The 23,823-nt window shown below is 32.9% G+C and overlaps 1 protein-coding gene across 1 annotated transcript in view; it reads right to left on the bottom strand.

Moving 5' to 3' along the window:
• The window catches only part of sens-2 (zinc finger transcription factor senseless-2), a 66,049-nt gene that overhangs the window by 40,741 nt on the left and 1,485 nt on the right, over positions 1-23,823 (bottom strand). The window contains exon 2 of the mRNA XM_076135831.1: positions 1,735-1,857. Coding sequence (XP_075991946.1) covers positions 1,735-1,857 — 123 coding nt within the window. The remainder of the gene's footprint in view (positions 1-1,734; positions 1,858-23,823) is intronic.

Raw genomic sequence — 23,823 nt, 5'->3', positions numbered from 1 at the left:
TTTGCAAAAACACATCCAAAATTCGATAGAGAAGTAACAAAATGTTTTGGAACCGTTAACCATCAATAAATCAACGATAACCGAAACAACCAATTTGCTATCCCTACCTTATCTACATCGAAATTTGTTCGACACAAAAATTACAACTATCATAACACAGCGTTTAAACTTGATAGACTATCGATAACTTATCATACCTTTGTGGTACCGCTAAAATCAGAGTCATAAAACAACGTAATTTTGCCAGTGATACGCGTTGACGGGAATGATAAGATATAGATATGTCGAGCCCCAAAATCTGAAGCCGTGGGATTTGGATGTATTGAAATTGTGTCCAATATTAAAAACGTGATATTAGGTTTTTTTATTTATGGTGGTGTGATATTGTTTTGGGATAATAAGGGACAACGGTCAGGCGCGTAAGTGAAACTTGGCGTTACTAAAGTTTATGTATTTCTCTAGCATTCCAAATGTATGGGTAAATCTTAAAACCTGTTCATTTCTGGGGAGTTTTCAGTGGATTATTAGGTATTGATTGCGATATGAAAATCTCAGGAGAATTGTGGTTTCCTTTTATTATATCGTGACGTGTGTAGTGACGCACTAAAGTCTTATCAAAGGCGTCCCAATATTATTTAGTACAATTATTTAATATTATCAGTTCTTACGGCTCCAAATTAAATATGGTTTTTACGTCACGACTTAGAAGTTAATTTCCTAATTTGTAAATACCGGTAAAATTACTCAAATATCCTGTAACATATCATATTAATTGCTGAGTGTGAAAAGTTTCCTTAAGGCTTGCTATGCACATATACGGCTTGGCATCGATCAGCCTAACCGGAGAACAGAACCGAATATCTGTGGAATGTTCGGGAAAAATGCCACTCCGTTTGAACCGAATTGTGACGATTAGACTCGAAGATACTTCAGTAATTGCTTTGATTCGGCCTTGTCGTTCGATAAATCGAACGTTACACACCTTCCAGAACATTTATAAAACAAAAAAAATCCGGAATACTTAACCTATAGGTTTCCAATAGAACTGCTATCTAATAAAACTGCTGGGATTCTTGCAAGTATCTTGAAGAATTCCAACAATTCCAGCGTTCATTACGTATCCACTAGGGTGCAAATAGTGGTATGCGAGATAGGTTATCTAACTACACTTGAGATCGAGATAATTTGGCGGCGACTCAAAGGGACTGGAGAGCTGATTTCGTAACTGGGATTACTGTTATGTGATATTTATACGTCACAGACTGATAAATGTTAGGACGATGTTTATGAATTTTAGACGATAATGTCTGCAAAAAAAGCATGCAGTTGTCTGATTTTGACTTCATACGAGACAATAGCGTGGAACAACAATGGTGTAGTCTAGAAGCCTTAAAAGTAAACTTTGATTGTTAATCTAACCAAATACCTAATTATTTTGTATTTTCCTTTAAACATAGACAATCACAAAAAGATATAAGATAAACCTGCTATAAGGACCAAAAAGAGAAAAAATGTGTGGGTGAAGAGCTGATTCTTGGACTCTCATCGAAATTAACTACGTAAAGAATTTAGTACTATAGATCTCTTGATATTTACTACAATTTATCGGAACAATAGATCCATTGGTTGTTCCTTTCCCTCGATGAAATGGATTATATAGTGTTTTTTTCTTTTTATTTGACAACGTTTCTGGAAATAGTCAAAATTTCTTCAGCTATTAAGACAAGGTCTTACCTCTGGCAGGGTATGTGGTCTCCAGGGTCTGTGGTGGAGAGACCCTGGGCTCAGGGCGGCTGGCAGACGCGCCCCACAGTGATTGACAGATACCATTGCGAAGAGCCTCACTTGCTGACACTCCTGAGAAAGAAGGAAGAATCATGGTCATAAAATGTCAGTAAAATTTTCAATATTTAAGTAAATTACCTATTACAATTTCACTGGAAAATAGTCTTTTCCTAGAATTAGATATATGATCAGTTGGTTTTGTCAACATTTGTAAAGATATCTACCAAGTGGCGTATAATGGGATATGCCTGCACCTGTATTTAAGTAGAAGTAGGTACATTATTCTAAAAATTCCGTCAATGGGTGATTACCTAACAAATATCACGTAAAACAATGATTAAAAAACCCAGTTAAAATTAAAATCTTCCATATATGCATATCAAGGGTAAACGCGTTCTGTTATAATTACTGGGACATTTCCTCATTAGTTCGTGTAATTATACGATGCAAGTGACTCACGCGCATCTGTGAGTGAATGAATGAGTGAATGAGCGATGTGGAGTGCTTGGAATGAGGATAATGATTTTTTGACTAATTATACTCGTAAATATTATTTTTGCTCCCTTAAGTGTATTGCACCCGAACAGAGTAAAGGTGTCATTGCGACATTTTGCGTTCGATTTCCGTGTCGACAAAAATTACAATTTCTTACATTTAGCTTATTTTTGTTCAGAAGAACGATTAAAAAAGTATTTTAACTCATTCCTGTACGATTGTCCAATTTTGACAAAATTGGCCACCCTGCCCTAATATTGGCCAGGATGGCTTTGATAACGTGGTGTATAACATATTACTAGAGATGATAGTCCGTATCTAGAATTGTGTTAAAGTCAAGATGTAGAGTTATAGAGCTGTTAACACGTCTATCTTAATAAATGTGCTAAATATAGAGGGACAAGTAGTAGCTTATAACGAAGTGTTGATCCAGTGCGAGTCAAAGTTGTGAGTGTGGTACTAAAATGACGCTTGTTTGAATGTTCAAATATTTTACTAAAAATCTTCTGGGCCAAATCGAAGGGCAGTATTAAACATAGCGGCCACTCTTTCTCTGTATTCTTATATATAGCGCGTCTAGGTAGTGGACTTTTGTTGCATATGTATCAAATATTGTGATGTGTGATTAACAAAATATTGTTTAGAGTCACCGTAACCCCGGATGAAGCATTTAACGCTGCAGTAGTTGATGTCACTGCGCTCCGATACTACCAAACGCTTACCCATCTCATTACCGAACGTCGCGAATATTGCTGTTTAAGCATTTTAAGTTATTATGTATTCATCTACCAACGAGTCCTCCTGGCTATATTACAGATTAATTATAAGACCTTAAGTACGCACTACATTAAAAGCGAAGCAACTGCTTATCGTCCCACTTAACATCCAACAATTGAATGTTTGCCTTATCAATGAAATGGTCAGTCATGATTTGCTGCCCCTAGCCCTGCAGTCACAAGACAATGTACGGCTCCATTACTTTCTTCAATCACGATGAAATTCTTCGTACAATCATGAGCACAGTTACATTTTCAAACATTGATTTGAGACTGAAACCATTACAATATTTGTTGCTATAAAGTTTTCTATGAGATTAGTCTATTCTAATATCATCAATGCGACAGATAGCCTTTCACCCTTTTACACCGTTGCATCGGTATTTATGAAATAACAAAGAAATAGTTGAAAATCGGGATCAAACACAGCCTATTCTTCTTCAGAAAACAAAACTTTTTTTTGTATCCTACCTAAATTACACGAGAGAATCGTGGATATTCGGCGGCATAGTTAAAAATAAATAAATCGCAGAAATTAGACCGTTTTAATTCATAAGGATGAGTTAGAAAACGCGACAGTGTGTACATATTTTTGATCGTGGCTGTACATTTTGTATTAATTCTTAGAAATGAATGAGGAGTAATGATGGTTTGATTAGAAAGTGGTGTCTGAGATTAAGTGGTGTGTCTGGTGAGATTATTGACTGCGAATTCTTGTTAGTCTTTGTTTGTGTCTCTTATTAATAAATGGAAGAAGGTTTTTTGATTTGTAAGAATTTTAGGCCCTGGAGTAGGACAATAATGGGTAAAAAAAAATAAAAACGATCGTCGTAAAAATTATCGTCGTTGTAAACTACAGTAATCTTTTCCCAAAAGGATTTTTTTTTATCGCATATGTTTCTTAGTCTATTTTCTTCTACTTTTTTAAAGCATTAGGCCATCAATGTTAGCAAAGGCTGCTTTAAAACCTAAACTTTACATCGGTTTATACATAATTGTTCACACAAACATTTTCCTGATTGTCTTTTTTTAATGCCCGTGTAGAAATCAAAGACGACCAATTAATTTCTAACCAAGTATTTTGATTTCTTTGGTTCTAAAACTGTCTCTATTATTCAAAGATCTATACTTAGAGCAACTTATTTCATCAACTAATATAAAATTTTGACGTGACAGAAATATTATAAGAACTATTACATAACATTCAGAAAACGTTCACAATACAATGACTTTAACGATTATATCAGAAACCATTCCGATGGGATTAACGATAACTATTATCACAACATGTATTTAGGTAATCACAGCCGTTGTTACAAGATATTAAAATTGTTGATTACATTTATTCCATGTAATTCTGATATTAACAAGATAAGGTAAATTGTAATTTTTTGCTTCGGCGCTTAGATTGTTAATTTTAAAGAATTTTGTACAGCATATTTTCTATACCATTCCTTTTATAAAGTTAGTAAACTTTTATGAAAATCTATTTAAAGCTGTAAAATGCTTTATCTTAAAGTGATCAATCTTTCTATGTCTTGCACTACTGAAAAATAATCATAATCTAGTGATTATGATTACTTTTCTCATCAAAAGCAGTGGTCACTTCTTTTTCTACTAACGCCAGAAGACCCTGGCCTGCGGGTCTTCTTACAATCCTTACAATGTCTTTGACTCATATAGCCACCTGCATTGCAAAACATGTATTAAGATGCATCATATTGTCATTCAAAAAGCCTTTCTAAGAAATTTTCCTCATTACGACAAATTCCCCGACCAGAGATTGGAAGCCATCAGTCTGAACTTTAGACACTAAAGTGTAATTAATGTATTACAAAATAACTTGCAAATTTCTTTTGCGATTGTTTTTCCTCATTGACCTATATGAATTTACTAGTTCAAGATCAACTTTTATAATAATCATGTTTCAAGTCTCAGTTCTATGAAGTCCTGATATAGCAACCTTGGCGACATAGATTTGATATTTTACGTAACACGTTATCGGTGTAATAAACAAATAAACTTTATTGTTATTGTAAATATGAAAACGATGTTTTTATACGCATTTTGAAAGTTAAGTATAAATTTTTCCTTTAGCAGATTATATTAAGTTTTTTTGGCAAATTTCACGCAATGACATGGAGAATCCGTCAAATACTTCAAAATTATTCCTTGATTATTTTGGGATAGGCGATAAAATATTTTGAGTCAACTTGATAGCTTAAGAATAAGTTTCGGATAGCCTATCTTAAAGATAAAATAATATAAGATATATACATATTTTTTCTTATATTCGTAAAAATCTGCTCAACTTTAAAGTGAGTATTATTTTTCGAGCGATAGCTTTAGCGAATCAGTTTTTGGTTTGCTTGCCCTTTGTACAGCCATTTGTAAAGGAGATTTAGATACTAAATCAATGGAAGGGATTAAATACTAAAGCTTGTTGGAAAGACCTGGATAGATTGGTGTTTAATGAACTAAAGATTGTTGGGATTAATTTTACCACACATAGGTAACGATAATTCGCATTATACTCGTAGATAACTCAATAATGATAACAATTCTGTAGATTCGTTAAAAAGATATTACTTCTTACACGGTAGCCTATAGGCGGAAACTTTACTTTGTTGAGATGTTTTAGTTTTTACGTATTACCTTGTTGGCTTTGACATTTGCGGTCTATAGTAATATTCTGTAAATTGCAAAACACGAAATCAATACTACTAGTAGGTCTAATTAGTCACCAAATCAAGGCTCTATCATCAGTTATGAGTAAAATATTGTAGATGCATCTAAAAAAATATAATTGGACAAAACACACACGGTCATTTGATGCCAAAACTAAGCAGAGCTGGTGATTTGGTTGATTACCATAGCCAAAATATATAAATAATACTTATATAGATAAATTAACAACCAGGCTGAGAACCGATATTCGTGCTCCTCACACAATTATTTGACCCGGTGGAATTCGAACCCACTGCACGCGGCGCTACAATAATTGCGTCGAGGAGAGCATGTTAGCCACTGCGCTTGAGAAATTGGCTGTGTACCTGCCAAAAAACCAGTATCAGAATCTAAGGATCAATCAGAAATATTCTTACTACCACAATTTTCACCATAGGAACTCGAGCCCTAAACAATCATAATCTTTCAATCTTCAATGTTTACAATATAATTTGGTTGGGCGAGGTGCGGATGAGCACAAGTAGAACAATCAGTGCTACAGGAAGATGGTTATTCTCTGGCGCCAACTAAACCGGTAATGGATTGTGTCAAGATCGTGAATGTCTTTTTGAATACTTTTGTAAAGAAGGTATACATAGACCTAGGATATTTTTATAACTGTAGATCATACCCTATGTAGTATTTAAATAATGTAGTCTGAACGTGTAAAAATAAGCACATATATACATATATATTACTATTAATACCCTACATTTCGTAAATCATGGTTTCAAATCACACATGGACATTAACATTGCCATATCGTAGGTACAAATATTATCTTCTTATGACGCTGGAATCAGATTTAGTCATTGTTTAGTCGTTTGAATATCTCTCAAATTTTAAGTTTTCCAGTAAACGCTGTACTTCTACTTGTTTGGGGTCTACTTAAACTTGATTGTGATAAGTTATTTAATATCAACTTTGTCTCTCAACATATTTCATACGCCTGTACATTACGATCACCCATGATTATAATGGACAGGATAAGTGCGGGCACATTTACAATCAGTGCAAAGGAAGAAACCTATTCCGTGGCGCCACCGCGCCAGACGGCGTTGAGTTCTTCAATCATAATTGTAGGGGACCAGACTCTGTTTCAAACTGATTTCATCATAAAATTGGCGACGAAATGGTAAGAACTTTTGTGCCGGTTCATGGCTAAAATAACTGAAACTTGACTTAAATTATTAACTTATATTGGGTACAATTTTTCGGGTAGCTTGATTATAAATGTGATTTTTTTGACAGAATTTTTGACCATTCGAACAGAATGATATTTTCTTCGTTGTCAATGCATTGAGGAAATGCTTTAATGCGTAAAGGCCTACTTAGTTTTAAAACAGTTATAGAAAAATATAAAAATAATTAAGATTAACTACTTTAAAAATGACCATACTCCGACTACGTCTAGATACTGATAGAAGACATCATCATTACCGCTGCGTTTGGCAACTAAAAATAATTATTTTGCACTTTTTGAAACACACTCTTATATAGAAGGTAATTTAGCAACTAAGAATAATCAGTTGCTACGTTCTTTTCGAAACACACTCTTACGTAGAAGTTTTCCAAGACGATTCACTACACTACTACAGGATAAGACACGGTCCAAGGACAATCAGTTCAGGAAGAGAGCGATTCGGTGGCGCCAGAGTGTTAAGGTCGGCTGCCGGTTACTCGAGCGCTTCCTCGGGTTATTTGTCTTCATAAACCTTTGTAGGGTTACTGTTGAAACTAGTGATACGTCGGTCGTTGAACTTAAGAGTTAGAATAGGTGTTTCTTGGGTAAATGGTGTAATAGTCAGATTGGATCTTAGCCTGAATGAGTGAAGTTCTTTATTATTGTTGTATTTCTCGAAAGTTGTTCAAGTAATTGTCAACTAAGTCATTCCATCTCCTTGATTGCTTTGAGATCAAGGGCAAAATAATGGGGAGCTTTTTGTTTTACAGTTAAAAACCACTTTGGCATCAATAAAATCAAATTATGCAATGTTCATTACCGCTAAAATTGCGATTCAATTAGTGCTATGTATAGGAGGCGTGCATCAAACGTCTTTAAATTCTTCCAAAAACTATTTCAGTCGTCCTGTCACTCATCGTCACTCCTATTTTATCTTTAAAACCTTAAACTAAACGACCTCAATGTCTTTGTTGAAATTTGGAGTCCATTGATCAATTACTATAAATAGAAATACTGCGTCAGTGTGAACGTGGATATCTATTTTTAAATGGTCTGTATGAATGAATCATGGAAACTGGTACATTTATTGTCTGGGATAGTTAAAACATATCAAGGGCATTAAAGTCGGATGGGGGAAGGTTTTAGTGGGAGATTTTGCTAGCTTGGATTCTTAAAACAGTTCGTTATTTAATAATTTGTCCATATTACTGGAAAATGATACTTTGATGGACATTTTAATGTAAATATTAACTGGGATATTGTATTACTGAACAACCTAAAGTTAATCTTTGCTGAAGCGAATGCACGGCTAGAAAACTTCCGAATTTTGTTAACCCATTACTGGGCCCTACTGCTGAGCAAAAGTCTCCTTAACAAGGGGGAGAGGTTAGGCCTTGAGTCCACCTGATTTTGTCATTAAATGTTTATTTTAATTCTATACCTTTACTGCCTTATTTTTCTTTTAATTAGATGGCTATTTTAACCGCTTTTGTAAGGACATGTTCTTTTCAATTGGAAATCAAACCAAATATTTCAAAAAGCAAAGTTATTGTTTGACCACAATCCATCAAAAGAAGACAAACATTTTCAAAAATCACGTGTTAATCTTTGATCACGAGAGACCCCCTCTAAAACAAAAGACGGGCCGAACGGCGCCAATGTTGCGAGAATCAATGACCGTCGTCCGGGCGCGGGCAGATCATTAAATTGACGCTCACCACGCCAATTGTGACATCGCTTCCTGTGTTAGACTGCGGTACAAGGGAAAAGGGACATGCTAGTTTTCGTCATAAGACAATCATGTTCTTCTTGATTTTGGTGCCTAGAATTAGCACCAAGAACAGCTGTCCTAGGCGTTAAATAACGATTTTATAGATACTGTGATAATATCAGTTCATTTGGTTGGTATTGCTTTAGTCTGTCTCACCACTTTATTTTGTAATAATTCTTATTACAGACTAAGATATCGTTAACCTAAGTTAAATTATGTCATACTTGAGCAATGTTTATCTTAGTCCCTGTCTGTCTAGAGCGTTTGTTGTTGTAGTTAATGCTTCGATTCCTTGCATTAAGTATCACAGCAGCTTTTAACACCCGTCTTTAATAATACAGTCCGCTGAACAAACTGTAGGCACGTGATAATCAAGTCATCTTTACCTTCTTCCGATAACCAAGATCTTCATATCCGTTTACTACCCTCATAATCCAAAACGCGGTCAGCTCCATAAAGACAATGTTTTTAACAAGTTGCGTGATTGTGTGTCAAGGATTGCAAATTCACGTGAAACCTTATCAGATTGATACGAAATCTTTACTATCTGATACTCTGTAGTATTAAGCCTGTCAAATATAAGCTTTTACGTTGTTCAAGTACGTTTCTAGTAAATGTAAGAATGAATAAGGAAAAAATTGACAACTAAAGGGTCTGTAATCTAAAATTGTCTAAATATGGTATTGAATTTATCAATATATTGCGAAGTTTTTTGTCGCTTTCTTTACATATTACATTTATAATACTTCTTTTAAATGATCGATAATCTCGATTTATTTTCCTTTGAACCATATTCTTATTCCTTTCTTATGATTTAGCCTTATTAGTAAAATAAAAGTACTATCTTTTTGATAATCATTAATATTGCCAAGGAACATCACAAAACATTTTGTGAGACAGGATAAGAATTGACCATTTACTTTAACTTGTACTCTAGCATAGATCACTACAATATATACATTTTTTGTCCTGAACAACAACTTTAACACTAGGTTGACTACTAACGATACGATAAGAAGAAGTTCTGTCTGGTAAAATACTCATAGGAACAAAAAAGCTTTTATCATCATCAATGGTTTCAAACCCTTTTATCGCTACCGCTTCTGCCATGTCCCCCTTAGTGTCGCGTGCTGATTCTTACTTGTCGAAATATAACAGGGATTTATCTACACACATTACTTTAATACAGCTCGGATCTTACATTAAGTGTTTGTTAGCTTTGTATCACTTTGATGCAATTTGCAATTGATACCGTCTGGAGAATACGGCCAAGTTTAAGGAGGATTTTTATGAGGGCTATCTGTAGTCCAATTTAAATCTTTTCTGTATTGTCACTTCATACAGTGACCTGTCTTCCAGTGCCTGTCTTCTAGTACCTGTCTTCCAGTGCCTGTCTTCTAGTGCCTGTCTTCTAGTACCTGTCTTCCAGTGTCTGTCTACCAGTGCCTGTCTACCAGTGTTTAAATCTGGTATACAGGCAGCCAGATATCTTCTGGTGGCCAGAAGCTTGTCATGTTCTTTGAAAAAGACCTGATTTAAAGCTTTCTAAAATTTTCTCATTCCGTCTTACTCCTCAAAATCTTATATATCGAATATCCAATATTAAATATTTCAGTACTTCATCCATATTTTTTTTACTGATATCACTTTCGTAAGCCCAGACCACACATTACTAAAAACGAAGAAAGTTAGGTAGTATATGATATGAAATCATGCTGACTGGCGCCTTGCTGCAGGCGCCTCAAATGCCAGCGTCCGGTTACCGAGTATCGCGTATCAGATTGAACAACTTGTAAAATGTTTGATAACTCACATAGTATATTCCTTATAGGACCTTATTTTTAAACGTATAATTATTTGCATTGGTTTCTTTTCAAATCAAGTAAAGGAAACTTTGTCCACCACTGTTATACCAACGGTAATACTCGATGCTGTAAGATCTGTCCTTAGAAAAACTATTATAAAAAGATGAAACAGTGCCTAAACCGATATTGTATGATTCGTTCCAATCATGGTTTTAAATATGCAAGATTAATGTTTTCTGAACATTGAATTCGACGTAAATATATTACAGACTACCTGACCCGCGCAACTTCGCTTGCGTCACTTAAGATAATCATAATTTTCCCCGTTTTTGTAACATTTTTCACTGTTACTCTGCTCCTGTTAGTCGTAGCGTGATGATATATAGTCTATAGCCTTCCTCGATAAATGGGCTATCTAACACTGAAAGAATTTTTCATATCGGACCAGTAGTTCCCGAGATTAGCGCGTTCAAACAAACAAACAAACAAATAAACAAACAAACAAACTCTTCACCTTTACAATATTAGTATAGATATATTCGTATAGATATACTAGCATGAAAAGATCTATTTCGTTATGTACGAGTATTTTATTGTCACTGGTTAAACTTTGTTTTCTCTACCAAAGTGGTATGCAAGTTTAAAAGGGCGTAGCTCTCTGTTCTTTGTAGGGTAAGATGTGCCCTTTTCGATATTCCATCATTTTATTCTTATATAACTTGACTATAGTTAAACTTATCAATAATAATAATGTAATCAGGGTTGGAGTCCGTAATAGCTCCCCCGCAGAGGCACGTGACGTTGTTTTTTTCTATATTTGTACCACATGGTAGAACATAATAAAAAAGTGTTAACATATACATATGTATGAGATCATATCGGCTTATAATATAATTACTTTTGATTTGAAAAACAATATGGGTGCCTATTTATAGCTTTAAATGTTTGCAAGACTTCAAGACAAGTTCAAAGTTACGGAGCTAAACCATTTTGTTATAGATCTAATTCTTGTTGAGATATAGGATCCAAATTTAACTGATGCATATTATTATGGTAGTGAATGCTAAAATATTAATTTTTTGTTGTGACAAAGTTCCCAACCGGCACTTATCCAGCACGAGGGAACCGAAATACAACCTCTGCCTCATTTTGGGAGTAGGTTCTTTTCCAGCATAGGATTATAAATTTAAAAAAAACTAATATTCTTCCCATTCACATAAAGTATCAAAATGTTTAATGACGTCACAATTCTACAGTCATCTTAAACTCAAGTATCAAGACAGTTCCGAGTGATGTCGTAAGTAGAATTATCACAGAAGCGGCCGCTCCATCAATTAGCGTCCGTCGAACAATCGCTCAATGGACGGACCGCCATTCATTCAAGTATTATTAGATACTAATGTACTTCAATCGGTACACGCTAGAGAAAACTATAGAGACGACATTTACAATTTTTAAAGCAAGAAATAATAATAGGCTCTGAATTCTGGTTGAAAGATTTATTTTATGAAGTAAGTAAATATCGTATATTAAAATAAATAGGTAGTTATTTTGATATTCCGGGAGTATGTTTTGAGGTTCTGGGAAAAGCCCTATTATCTATCTAGTTAATAAATAAGGTTTTTAAAATAAGCAAAATAAAGGTGACTTTATATAAAAGTTCTGATTTCTAATTTGAGGAGCTTGAATATATTTAAATATATTCAATTCAAGCTCCTTATTTTCATTGCTATAAAAATTATACATTGGTCCTAATCATTATTATAATATTTTATTAATTTCAAAAATATACACGACTTACTAACTAATACTACGAATACAAAACTTTTAACTTAAAGTTCTTGAAAATCTGTTTGACTGCGATGATCCTATGATTGGGCATTTTATTCCTTTTAGTTTAAATAATTTTGATTACAGATTCAAATGCAATCTTATAGCTGTATAAAAAAGCAGTAAACATATTCCGATGCACTCCAAAGACGTTTGTTCTAATCCGGGTGTTGTATTACCGTCCTGGGTGGGCGCATACAGTACATTATTATAATTGGCACACAACGATCCAGTATCTACAATCTAGAGAATTCTCGACGGAAACCGATCGATGTCATGATTATATATAACACTTTGATATCAATAACAACCTTGTGGTATTCCTCTGACGGACTTGTAAGAAAAATGTGACGGTTTTAGAAGAAGAAAGTCTTATGATTATATTTTTGTGAAGTTGCTTAAGACATTGTCCAATTGTGTTTCATTATGTGATAAAAAAATTGGGTCCTCGCGTCACTGATGAAAAAATATGGAAATTGATTCTTATTGAACTACTGTTAAGCTTTTGCAATTAAAATTTACGGGCAGCATATTTTTATTTGTTGCAATGTTAAACTTTTTTAAGGAGACCTAAAACATCAAGATAAATTTTAAGCCCTAAACTACTTGGTAAAAATGTAAACCTAACCTACTTAGCGATTAGCAGTGTTGGGTCAATCAACTAATTTTTTCAATCAATTGATTAGTCATGACTAATTTAGTCATGAATTATTTAGTCATGATTGAATTAATCATGAGTAAAAATAATAATCATAATCATGATTAAATAAATTAGTCATCAATCATTTAATGATTAAATGACTGATGACTAATTTATTGTATTTTTGTATGATGATTAAACTAAAAAAAATAATTCAGGTGACATAATTTTAGTTTAATTGAACACATCTATAAAACTATAACTGATCACCACCTTAAGTTGACTGAAAGAAGATAATTCCATTATTTATAAAATTTGATTTTCAAAACGCGTAGTTTTAAAAAGCTATTTAAATTATTTTAAACTAAATTAGCCCGAACTTATTTTTGCAAATGTGTACCTGTGTAAATTAAAAAAAAAATTAACTGATTCTGTTGTAAAACTAGCTTTAATTAAAAACCTGTGATTAACAAATCAACAGTCATGGAACGTAGACTTGAAAAGCTTAGTTTTATTTAACTATTGTTTTTAGTCATTAAAATTTTAGTCATGATTGAATAACTAACACTAACACTAATTAATCATCAATCACGACTCATGATTGAATTTTTTTAGTCATTATTCATTAGTCATGAATAAATAATTTAATCTTAATCATCAATCATCAATCAAACTAAATTTTGCCCAACACTGGCGATTAGTTACCAAGAACGCTTTCAAACAACGAAAAGAAAACAAAAGTCGATTCAAATAAAAAATTCTAGCAACCAATTACAAAATTTACAGAGAACATACTCGATCCTTTATACCATACCATAAAAGTGAGATAAACGGACATGTTATCAGGAGCCAGGCGGTCTAGCAAGATGGTAAAACAGAACTGTTGTATATACAACATAAAAGAATCATTCATTTTTAATAATAAAACATGTGGTCTTAAGGTCACTGAGGTCCCCGTTTCCTACCAGATTAATATTATAAAAACAGTTTTTGTGAACGATAACAAAGTTGCTAATTAGACTCGAACTAGGTAGGAAGTTATTTATTAAGCCCGTGTACTTAATTAGATATTTTTAAACTGATTGTATTTCGTTAACGAGAAAACTTTGAAATCGACTTTGATAATTGTTATCGTGCTTTTTGGGCTGTTGCTCGACCGAATTTTAACCTTTAATACTTATTTATTTGAATTACGTTTTAAATTTTTTATCGTTTGAAATTTTTACCAACCTTTGGGCCATGTGTCTGCTTATGACGTTGTTCTAAATATATTTCAGAACAGATCTTCTCTGAGTTTCCTCTAGTTTGAAAATTAACTTTAGCCTGTTCTATAATAATTAAATCTTATAATATTTTTGCTTATAATTCGCATTCTACTTCCCTCTGAACATCATCTGATCAAAATATTTTACCTACTTCATAATTTACTTCATAAATCTCATTCCCAACTTTCACATCCTCGTTTAGTCACATCTCTTGACCATCCTTCCTATTAGTCCCATCACTTCCATCGTTCCGTATGGCGCCTGTCCTAGATTACTCATGTCGTGACTACTCGTGACTCATTGTTGACTGCTCTTAGCTTTAGTTCCCACGTTGTTCGCCGCCCACCGTCTCTGGATGCAACGTCCGTGATATCCAATCAACGTTTCCTTACTTTGTTAAGGTCAACTGGATAGTTTTCTGGGTGTTTACAGCGAAAATGTATTTTTTGAACGGCTGTTGTAAATTGAGCTTTAATGCTTTTCTATTAAGGTCTATTATTAGTAAAACAAGTTTCGTTAGTCAATGTTCAATATCATATTTTGGATTTGATGAAAAGGAAGTAAGAGTCAAGAAGTTTTCCATTTTAGATTGAGATGTGTTATGCTTATAACCTATATTTCCACCTAATATAGAAGGTCAAAAAAGTATTTGTCTTCAAGTGACATCGTAAAACGATCGTGACGTATATTTTATAGTTTTAAATTGAGACATTACAATAAACATTTATGTTAAAGATTGAACTCTAAATATAATAAAGATCAAAAGTCGTAAATTCAAAATTCAATGAATAATTATAGTGAAACCACCCTAGTATAATTATTTGCTTATTTAGTTTGGAGGGGTCTTGCAACAAAACGTCAATTTAGGGCGAGGGCTACTGTAGCAATAAAAGATCAATGATAAAATTTGAACTACTGGTCATATGGCCTACATTCGGTGGGGCAAGATTTTATTAGTAATAGAAATAGTAATATTATAACAGTTAATACAAGATAGATGCAATTTACAATTCGATTGAGTGTTACAAATTAGTAATTATATAATTATCCATATACCCATATATACACACATTATAGCTTATTAGCTTTTGTTCAAAAGTCTTTAGTAATGGAATAATGTGAGTTACTAAGTTTGGTTGGTGATTAAAGATGTGCCGCAAGACACGGGCATAAAGGTGATAATATGATTTGTTGATTTAATGATAAAAAAAAAATATACTGTAAGTCTTACTAGGCAAGGGCTTTCCTCCGGAATATAGTACTTGGACCTCGAGTAAATTCGAGTACAGAGATAATTGATTGATAAAAAAATATACTACGTACAGGTACACAGGTATCCTACCTACAGGTAGAAACACTCATATAGAAAGATAAAAGAATACAACTTTTTCTTCCACAAGTAGTAGTTGTATCAAGTACTAGAACAATGTTATACCACAACTACCTGTATCTAAAACCAATCAACCAATAAAAAGTTTTTCATCAATCAAAATCAAATGTTTACGAGTGGTTTCCCACGAAGCCACGCCACCTACGCGTGCTCTTAGTCATGTCCAGTTGTCATCTGCCACTTTAATTGATCCAAAGACGTCTAGTCTTAAATTAAATCGTGGCCGTAATGGTTGAGTGTGTGAATATTTTTTTGTTAAGTATTCGCGATGGAAACGGCCTTGGTGCTGATGCAAACTTGTAGAGGAAGCTTCCTGAATCATCGTTTGACCTATGATAATTTTTGTTTTAATTGTAAGTTTATGTACTTTTTTGGAAAGTAAAAAAGTGTGTAAAAAAGTTTCCATGTCTAAAGTAATAAGGTAAAAAGTCATTGCATTGTATTTTTTCCCTATATTATAAATTAATCTTGTATCACTAAGTACTTTACTAACATAAATGCATGGACACTAATTAAGATCAGACCTCAATCAGTTTTTTTTGGATCAAGAAAAATTCTGTTTGTGACCTAGACTTAAATACTTACATTTTTTTGTCCTGAGCCACAACCACATCAAGAGTGCCTCAAATGTTAAATTCAAAATAGTACAGTTTTATGTTTCTAGAATAGACCCACCATTTTTTTATTATGTCCCAATTTGAAAACTTATTACTACCTAATTGTTCTTCGAGAAGTACTATAATTTCTTCCGTTTTAACCCGGAAACCGTAATTAAATTCATCTAGATCTATTGTTTCAAAGTCATCGATGTTTGTATCTAGCACAAGAGCTAGCTGCGATTAAATTGTACAATCTTCATCGTTTGATTGGCGTGCGAACAGCGGAATGGGTTAAGAGGTGTTAATTGTGCGAGATTGAATGTTTTCTCAGGGCAGAATTTCAATTGGACGCAATTGTGACTTGGTTGTTGCTACTTTTTTGTATGTTAATGTTTTTGTCTATTTTTGTTGTAATTTTATACTAGTTAATCGTTAAATCGGTTTTTTTTATGTTTATTCTATTAAGTTTAATTGTGTTATATTGAATTTCTATAATATCGAGACCCAAATTTTGAGACGATTCTTATTAATTCGATCACTTTTTAAGATGTTTAAAAAGATACTATAATGCTTTCCAAAAAACTTTTAATTAAAAAATGTTGTAATAAAACATAAACTTCAATTACGAAAATAGACTCAAACATTTAAAAGCTTAAACGTAAAGTATGATCGTAAATAGTTAATGGCAATTTTATAGAAACAAATGAAACTAAAATCGCGTCTGAAACACATACTCGTGAGACTGGTCCCAACTGAATTGAGGTCAAAGTCGCCGCTTGGATAATATTACACCGCAACTTGCATCGTTTTAGACCTTTGGAACTATGACAATAACGCTTTGAAAATATGCTGAAAGCTGAAAGATACCTGTATTTAGTATTATTAGTATTTGCATTAATAAATGTAATAGAAGTGTATTGCATCGACCTCAATTGCTTTGAAGTCGCTAACTAAGATGAGCACTGGAGAATGGTACCGATGAGTCTTTTTTTTAGTTGACGGTCGTTTTTTAATTAATCTGTGAGTTTAGTAATATTTCTCTGATCATACTTGTTTTAAAAGCTACGCCAATCCTTAATAGTCCGTTATATGAAACAAAAATATCAAAATTGATCTTTTTGTCACTCGTTTAGTTTACCAATACTAATCTAAAGTACACAAAAAATCCAAATATTAGTTTTCACCTCTATACTTTCAATCAAACTCCACCAGGTTTTCAACAAAAAACCTCAAAAAAAACAAATTCATCCAATCAACAAAATCTAAATTTAGTTCAATCAATCTAAACTGTTCTAGCAATTTGACTAAGCCCAGTAGTCGGCTTAATAAAAACGGCTTTCATCAAACCATGGTCTATGATTCATTGTCCACTCATTGGAGTCGGTCGGCTTGCGTTTGATCTCGGCCGGTCATTTCGCAACAATTGGACACAGGAAGATTCTAATAAGGTTAAGATTTAAAGCTTTAGGGTCAATGAGGAATGGAGTTTGAACTATGTGGACTATTTTATGGATGAATTTGCCGTGAGTTTTGATTTTTTATGTAAGAAGAGACAGTTACGCTTCTTTTTGAAACCTTATTTCGATGTATTATACGGCCGAATGCAATTTTCTGTGACGTTCAAAATTATTTCCGTCTCTACAATACACGTGAAAGTTTGATAAATTGAGTGTTACTTGAGCATAAGCATAATATTAGAATATCATAATAATTAAGTATATGGTTATATCAAAAATAAAGACGAGTTCTTTAAGAACGTCCTTAAGCCGAAGTTTTCTTTTCACAATTTTATTGTATCTTTTTCCAATTAATTAAATACCTCAATTAATAATGTTGTAACAAAAATTTACAGCAATTACAACTACCAGTCCCTAACATCATCACCAACAAACAACAACACTTGACCCGGGACACAAATCAAAAACGTCAAATACAAATTGGGCCAGATCTTTGGGCGTCTAAAAATCTCTCGCAATCAACTAATCATGTGCTTGTTGGTCCGACCGCATCAAAGGGGGCCATTAATAATTAATTTGGGCACTAAATCGCCTTCACACGAAGAAGGGATTTGGTGAATACGCCACGTGTACCCTATTAGGCTAATGGGACGCTGGAATCTTTATCGTATCGAGACGGACCGTTTACTGTGACCGGTGACTTTAGAAGTTTAGAGGTACGATTTTCGGTAGCGTTCTGGAACAATTTTTGTGTAAGGCAATCACTGTTTAGTAGTGCGTTATAAAGTTCATTTTAAATTATTCGATTTAGATTGCAGTAATGCACATTTTAGCATATGATAGCTACTTTTTTGGTAAGTAACAGATAGTCCGGTCACAAAACACTAAAATTAAAACTGCCTGACATAAAATGATGTATTAATAAATGCTTCGCCAAAGGCATACTAACTCCTTCATATTAATTTTGTTCCTGTATCTTTCACGTTATTATTACTAAAATAAGTGATAAGCTACCTAGTACTATAACTGCTTAACACATTTATTACATGCTAAATATTTCCCAAATAATAAAATTAAGCTGTGATTAAGTAAATAATCTTACTATATTACCATTCACTGAAAATCGAAGCACATCAGCCCGTCAAAGTACTTACACGATTTATATTACCGTAATGATTTAACGCGACTAAAATTAACTGTGAGAATCGGATGTCGGATGTACTCAAGGACGTGCGATTTTTATGTCGTTGTTTTGTCGCAAGTCGTTGTCGACATGTGTTGTCTGCTCTGCAATTGAAGCTGTAGTTTTTTCATTCATTAATTTTTGTAATAGACCGTTCTGTTTGCTATGATATTTGTTCGTTGTGTGGCTAATTGTAGTATTGTTTTATTGGTAAAGTAACGGTTTCCGGATTACGTTTATTAGGTGATTATTGTTATTTATTGGGTGTTAGTCATTACATGAAACAAAATTTTGTGAGTTTCATAAACCTCTTAACGTTTCTTTAGCGTTTTGATTGTATAGTCGACCGCACCCTAAATTATATTATTTTTATGCATAACTAGCTTACACCTCCGATTTCGTTTATATTAAATTCGAAATCGGTGCCAAAAGACGAATATAACGATTATCCAGTAAATAAAATGACTAAGGTGCCTGTTAAATTAACTAAACTTAGTATTCGCTAATTTTAAATCAAATTCAGCCGTTTTAATATCTTTGAAGACTAAATATCCAAAAACTGTTTTCAGTTTTATCAATTTCAGCTTCTTACAATCCAATTTTCCCCATTTCTCGTCCTAATTATTTTCTACCCTTTTCTCCTCTCCACCAAATCTTACCCAAAAAAAGCCTGTTTACCCCACAATGCCTATCACATATGACATTCGTAAAAATAAATCGTATAAGCCCGCAGAGCGACGACTGTAACTCATTTAGAGGGACGGTAGCCGGTTGGTGAATGGACCAAATTAGATTTACATTCTGAATGATGGATCGACGCTGTACTGCAGTTCCATGATCAGAAATCAGGTCTTTGTATCACGTTCAATGTGCGTGAGGCTTTTTTGTACAGGAAAATTTGTTATTTTTTGGATAGAAGTGAGAGGGTGTGTTGAGGGGATAGGAAAAATAATTACCGATTCTTTCTATGTATGATATTTTTCGTTGTGGATATCGTTTTATATTTGTGGAGTCTAACTGTAATTCAAGTGTAATTCAATTCTAAGTGTAACCGGAATTATTCTTTAGATTTGATGCATATAAGTCAAAAAGTGTACTCTTAAGTTGGATGGACTTTTTCGCGCCGCAATTTTTTATACGCGATTTCTTTTTGTATTCCCAATGATTTCATTTAAAAACTAGAATTATTTCAAGCATAAAATGTCATAGTATGAATAAAACCCTAAAATATCAAATCGTTAATATTCCATATTATAATACCTATTTAAGTATACAAATCGTGTGAGATTGCAAATAAGATAAAATCGTATCCTAACCGACGCAGTGTTACATCTGGCATGATCGAAACGAAATAAAAATACTGATTTTAATGTTTCATGTCAAGCCTCATTTAAATCTGCTGTAAAAATAAAGAATAACATGTTTTATGCGTCGTTCACAATGATATCTACCGACTCTTCGTGGAAGACATGAATTTCCTAACACTATCGACAATTAATTAGTTATCAGCCTGTTATGAAGGTGCTATTTTTTTTCAAATAAATGTCTAACCGCCAGTACTAATGCAATACCGTTATGAGAAAATCAAGAGCAGCCATTTTCTACGACTATCATTTTTGTAAGATCTTGGCGCTGAATTTTGCTGTAACGTGCTGTAACGCACTTAACAGTATAAAATTAGAATAGAAGAGAAATAGAGCTCCTAAGCCAACTAAAATATTACAAAATGATAATTATTAATATAAGTTACTGCTTGGTAAGACTCCTGAATTATTTAAACACATATATTATGTAGGCAAGCTATTTATGTACAAGCTAAAATAAGTATCACATGAAATCCAATTAAAATCAATGTCTAGTTGCGTCGAATAAAAGAATAATGGCAAACCCAATAAAGTCCGGTGTTCGATCAGCCAAATCCGATTATGTCTGGGATCAGATGTCTCGACAAGCAACGAAGAAATTATACTCAATCCGGATTATATCCTCTTTCATATTAATTGTTTTCTGTAATCTGTTTTTAGAGATTTCGATCTATTTTGTGATAGGTTATAAGTAATATTGATGGTAAATAAAAATACAAGGCTAAGCGTTATTTTTGGGTTGTGGATAAGTGTCTAGTAACGTATTTGATAGGTAAAATGACAGAAAATCATTTAATAACTGCAAATGCTAATGTAGTTAATTAACAAGTGAATTAAACCGTCGCATTGTACAGTTTTACACATATAATAATATGCAAAACGAAACAAATTTAATGGACATCATTATTTAAATATTATAATAATCTCTTCATATTTTAAACGCAATCTTTAATGCCCGGTTTCTGAGTACATTTAGCGGTAGTTTGGTTTTTAGTTTTTATTCATTAGCGATTTTTTATATGAGTTTAGACGCTGTTGAATAGATAAACTGCCGCTAAATGAACCTCAGAAACCAGGGTAATACCATTCCAATTAGTGCTAATTTTCAATTGTTCAGCATTTGGGTAAAATCAAAAACTATACTAAATTGTAAAACCCTTCTAACTAGCATTCTTCCTTTTTTAATCCCCAAAACATATTGATTAACAAAAGTTTAAGCACGCGTAAAACAATTACAATTTGGTAATCTTCTAAAACTGTGCGTAATTTAACAATTGAGAGACTTACAATTGGAAGGGTCGCGTGGCGGTCTTACCGACCGGCGGATTACACTCGCTTCTATTGTACGGTACTTTTTGCCCTTTCGTAGTGAGTGCAGGGTTAATTGGAGTGCCTGTTTTGAGGGCTCGTCGTTTTTTAATTTTGTATTATTTTTGTGTCGGGTGTGAAACGCTAAGAAGGGTTAGAAACATGCTGCTCGCATGTGTGATTTTCTTTTTTATTTTCAGTTGAAAAATATTAGTTTTTTGTTTTGTTGTTTTTTTTTGTTCTAGAAAATTGTTTTATGTATTGATTTGTTATGTATTAAGTAACTTTCTCTAGTCTTTACCTACTACCTAGGGGAAGAAGGCGCAATTTTATGTGAATACACATAGAATTGCGCCTTATTGAGAAACATATCGATTTTCATAAGTGTATGTGTGTAGTTTTCTTCTATAATATATGTTAATTCGGGCTATAAACTATCTGTGCATTAATTTGCATCAAAATCTGATCATTGGTTATATTGAGTGATAAACATTCGTAAAAAAAACACATTTATAATATAAGTAAGTTAATTTTGGAATATATTTCTTGATAAATTGGAACCAAAATATAACGTATTATTTGTTTTTTTAATTTAATATTTTATCAGAGTATTTTATCGTAGTATTTTACCTTGGTAACATTTCAGGTGGCGTTTTAAGGAAAATATTTAACAATTCAAGTAATATACGTTTCTGATTTGATAAAAACAAAAATGTTAATAGTTAAAATGCCATAATTGGCTAAAGGTAATAGTTTTATTTCTGTTATTTTCCTTAAACTGCATATTTTTATAAAATTCATAATGGTTACGAATTCATTTTATCACCTACATAAAAATTAAAGTGCCTCTGCCGTTAGTCTGTTTGGAATAAACTCAAAATCTACCCAACAGATTTTCATGCGGTTTTTACTAATGCATAGAGTGATTCTCAAGCACATTTTGTTAAGGCTAAACTTATGTTCACCGATCAAAGAATGTCGGAATCCGTAGTAATAGTTTCGAATGAATTTTGTCTTATGCCCTTTTCCTTAATCGCTTATAGAATATTTCAAAATATAAATATATACTAAATAAAGGAAATGATTAAAGTCGTATTTTAAATATATTATGTTCCCAGGTTTGTGGTCAGGTCATTAATGATTTGATATAAACTCGTATAAGGATACTATATAGTAACAAGAGTAGTAAACATAATAATTACATTGATTAAATCTTGTTTTTATTGTACTAATAACCGATATTATTATATGCACATGTTTCATACGCTATATTAAATTATTAAGGAATAATTTTACAAATAAGTCCTCAACCCGCACTTGGTCAACGTGGTGGACTCAAGGCCTAACCCCTCCCTCATTCCGGGATAACCTGCCTAACAGTGGGGCATTAATTGGTAAAATTTTGTACTTATTATAATAATTTTAAGTTTCAATAAAATCACTATATTTAAAATTTAAATGCCCTATTCCATATAAATTAAAAAAACATACAGTAAAATTGAGAATCTTCTCCTTTTTTTAAGTCGGTTAAAGAATAAGCTCTACATTCCATTATTAAAATTTCAAAATTTCCAAAATAAGAACAAGATGTGAATTTGGAATCCTGGAATAAAAGTGTTCGTATTTCAAAAGCAGAATGGAAATTGGAAATTAATATTTGGAATGCATCGAGTACAACGTCCGTTGGTTCCTTTGTGCTCCAGATACCCAGGTATCGTGTGAGAACTTTAATTTCCTTTGACCAATCACAATTAGAGTATCTGTCTGCGAACTAGAGCTTGTACTACAAAGTGTATTCTGTTTTGTTTTGGACATTTTACCTGTAATACTTTGATTAGTTACTTTGGAAGATCTTTTGTCTTGCTTTTTAATTGCTTGATCAAATTTTTGTCTTATTATTAGTAAAAGCTAGGATTTCACAAATATAAATAGCTTAAGATATAATTATGTACAGCATCGAATGTACAGTTTTAAAGTAAAACTAGTTGAGTATAGGTTACTAGTAACTAACATTTTAAATATCCACAGAAATTCTTGGGAAAGCTCAACTCATGTACGCTAGAAAAGGTATCCGTCAATAATGTTTTGCCTTTTTTATTGTAGAAAGAACTTATATTTTATTAAAATACATCCTCCAGTAAAAACAGTAATAAAAGTTTTCGCCTGTGTCGTTATACATTTTCTTAACACATTGCTCAAAAGTTTAACCCATACAAAACATTTTTAATCTTCTATATTTTATTCT

This window comes from Anticarsia gemmatalis, chromosome 3 (assembly GCF_050436995.1).
Source record: "Anticarsia gemmatalis isolate Benzon Research Colony breed Stoneville strain chromosome 3, ilAntGemm2 primary, whole genome shotgun sequence".
Taxonomy (NCBI): Eukaryota; Metazoa; Arthropoda; class Insecta; order Lepidoptera; family Erebidae; genus Anticarsia; species Anticarsia gemmatalis.
This window is presented reverse-complemented; position numbering and strand designations above follow the sequence as displayed.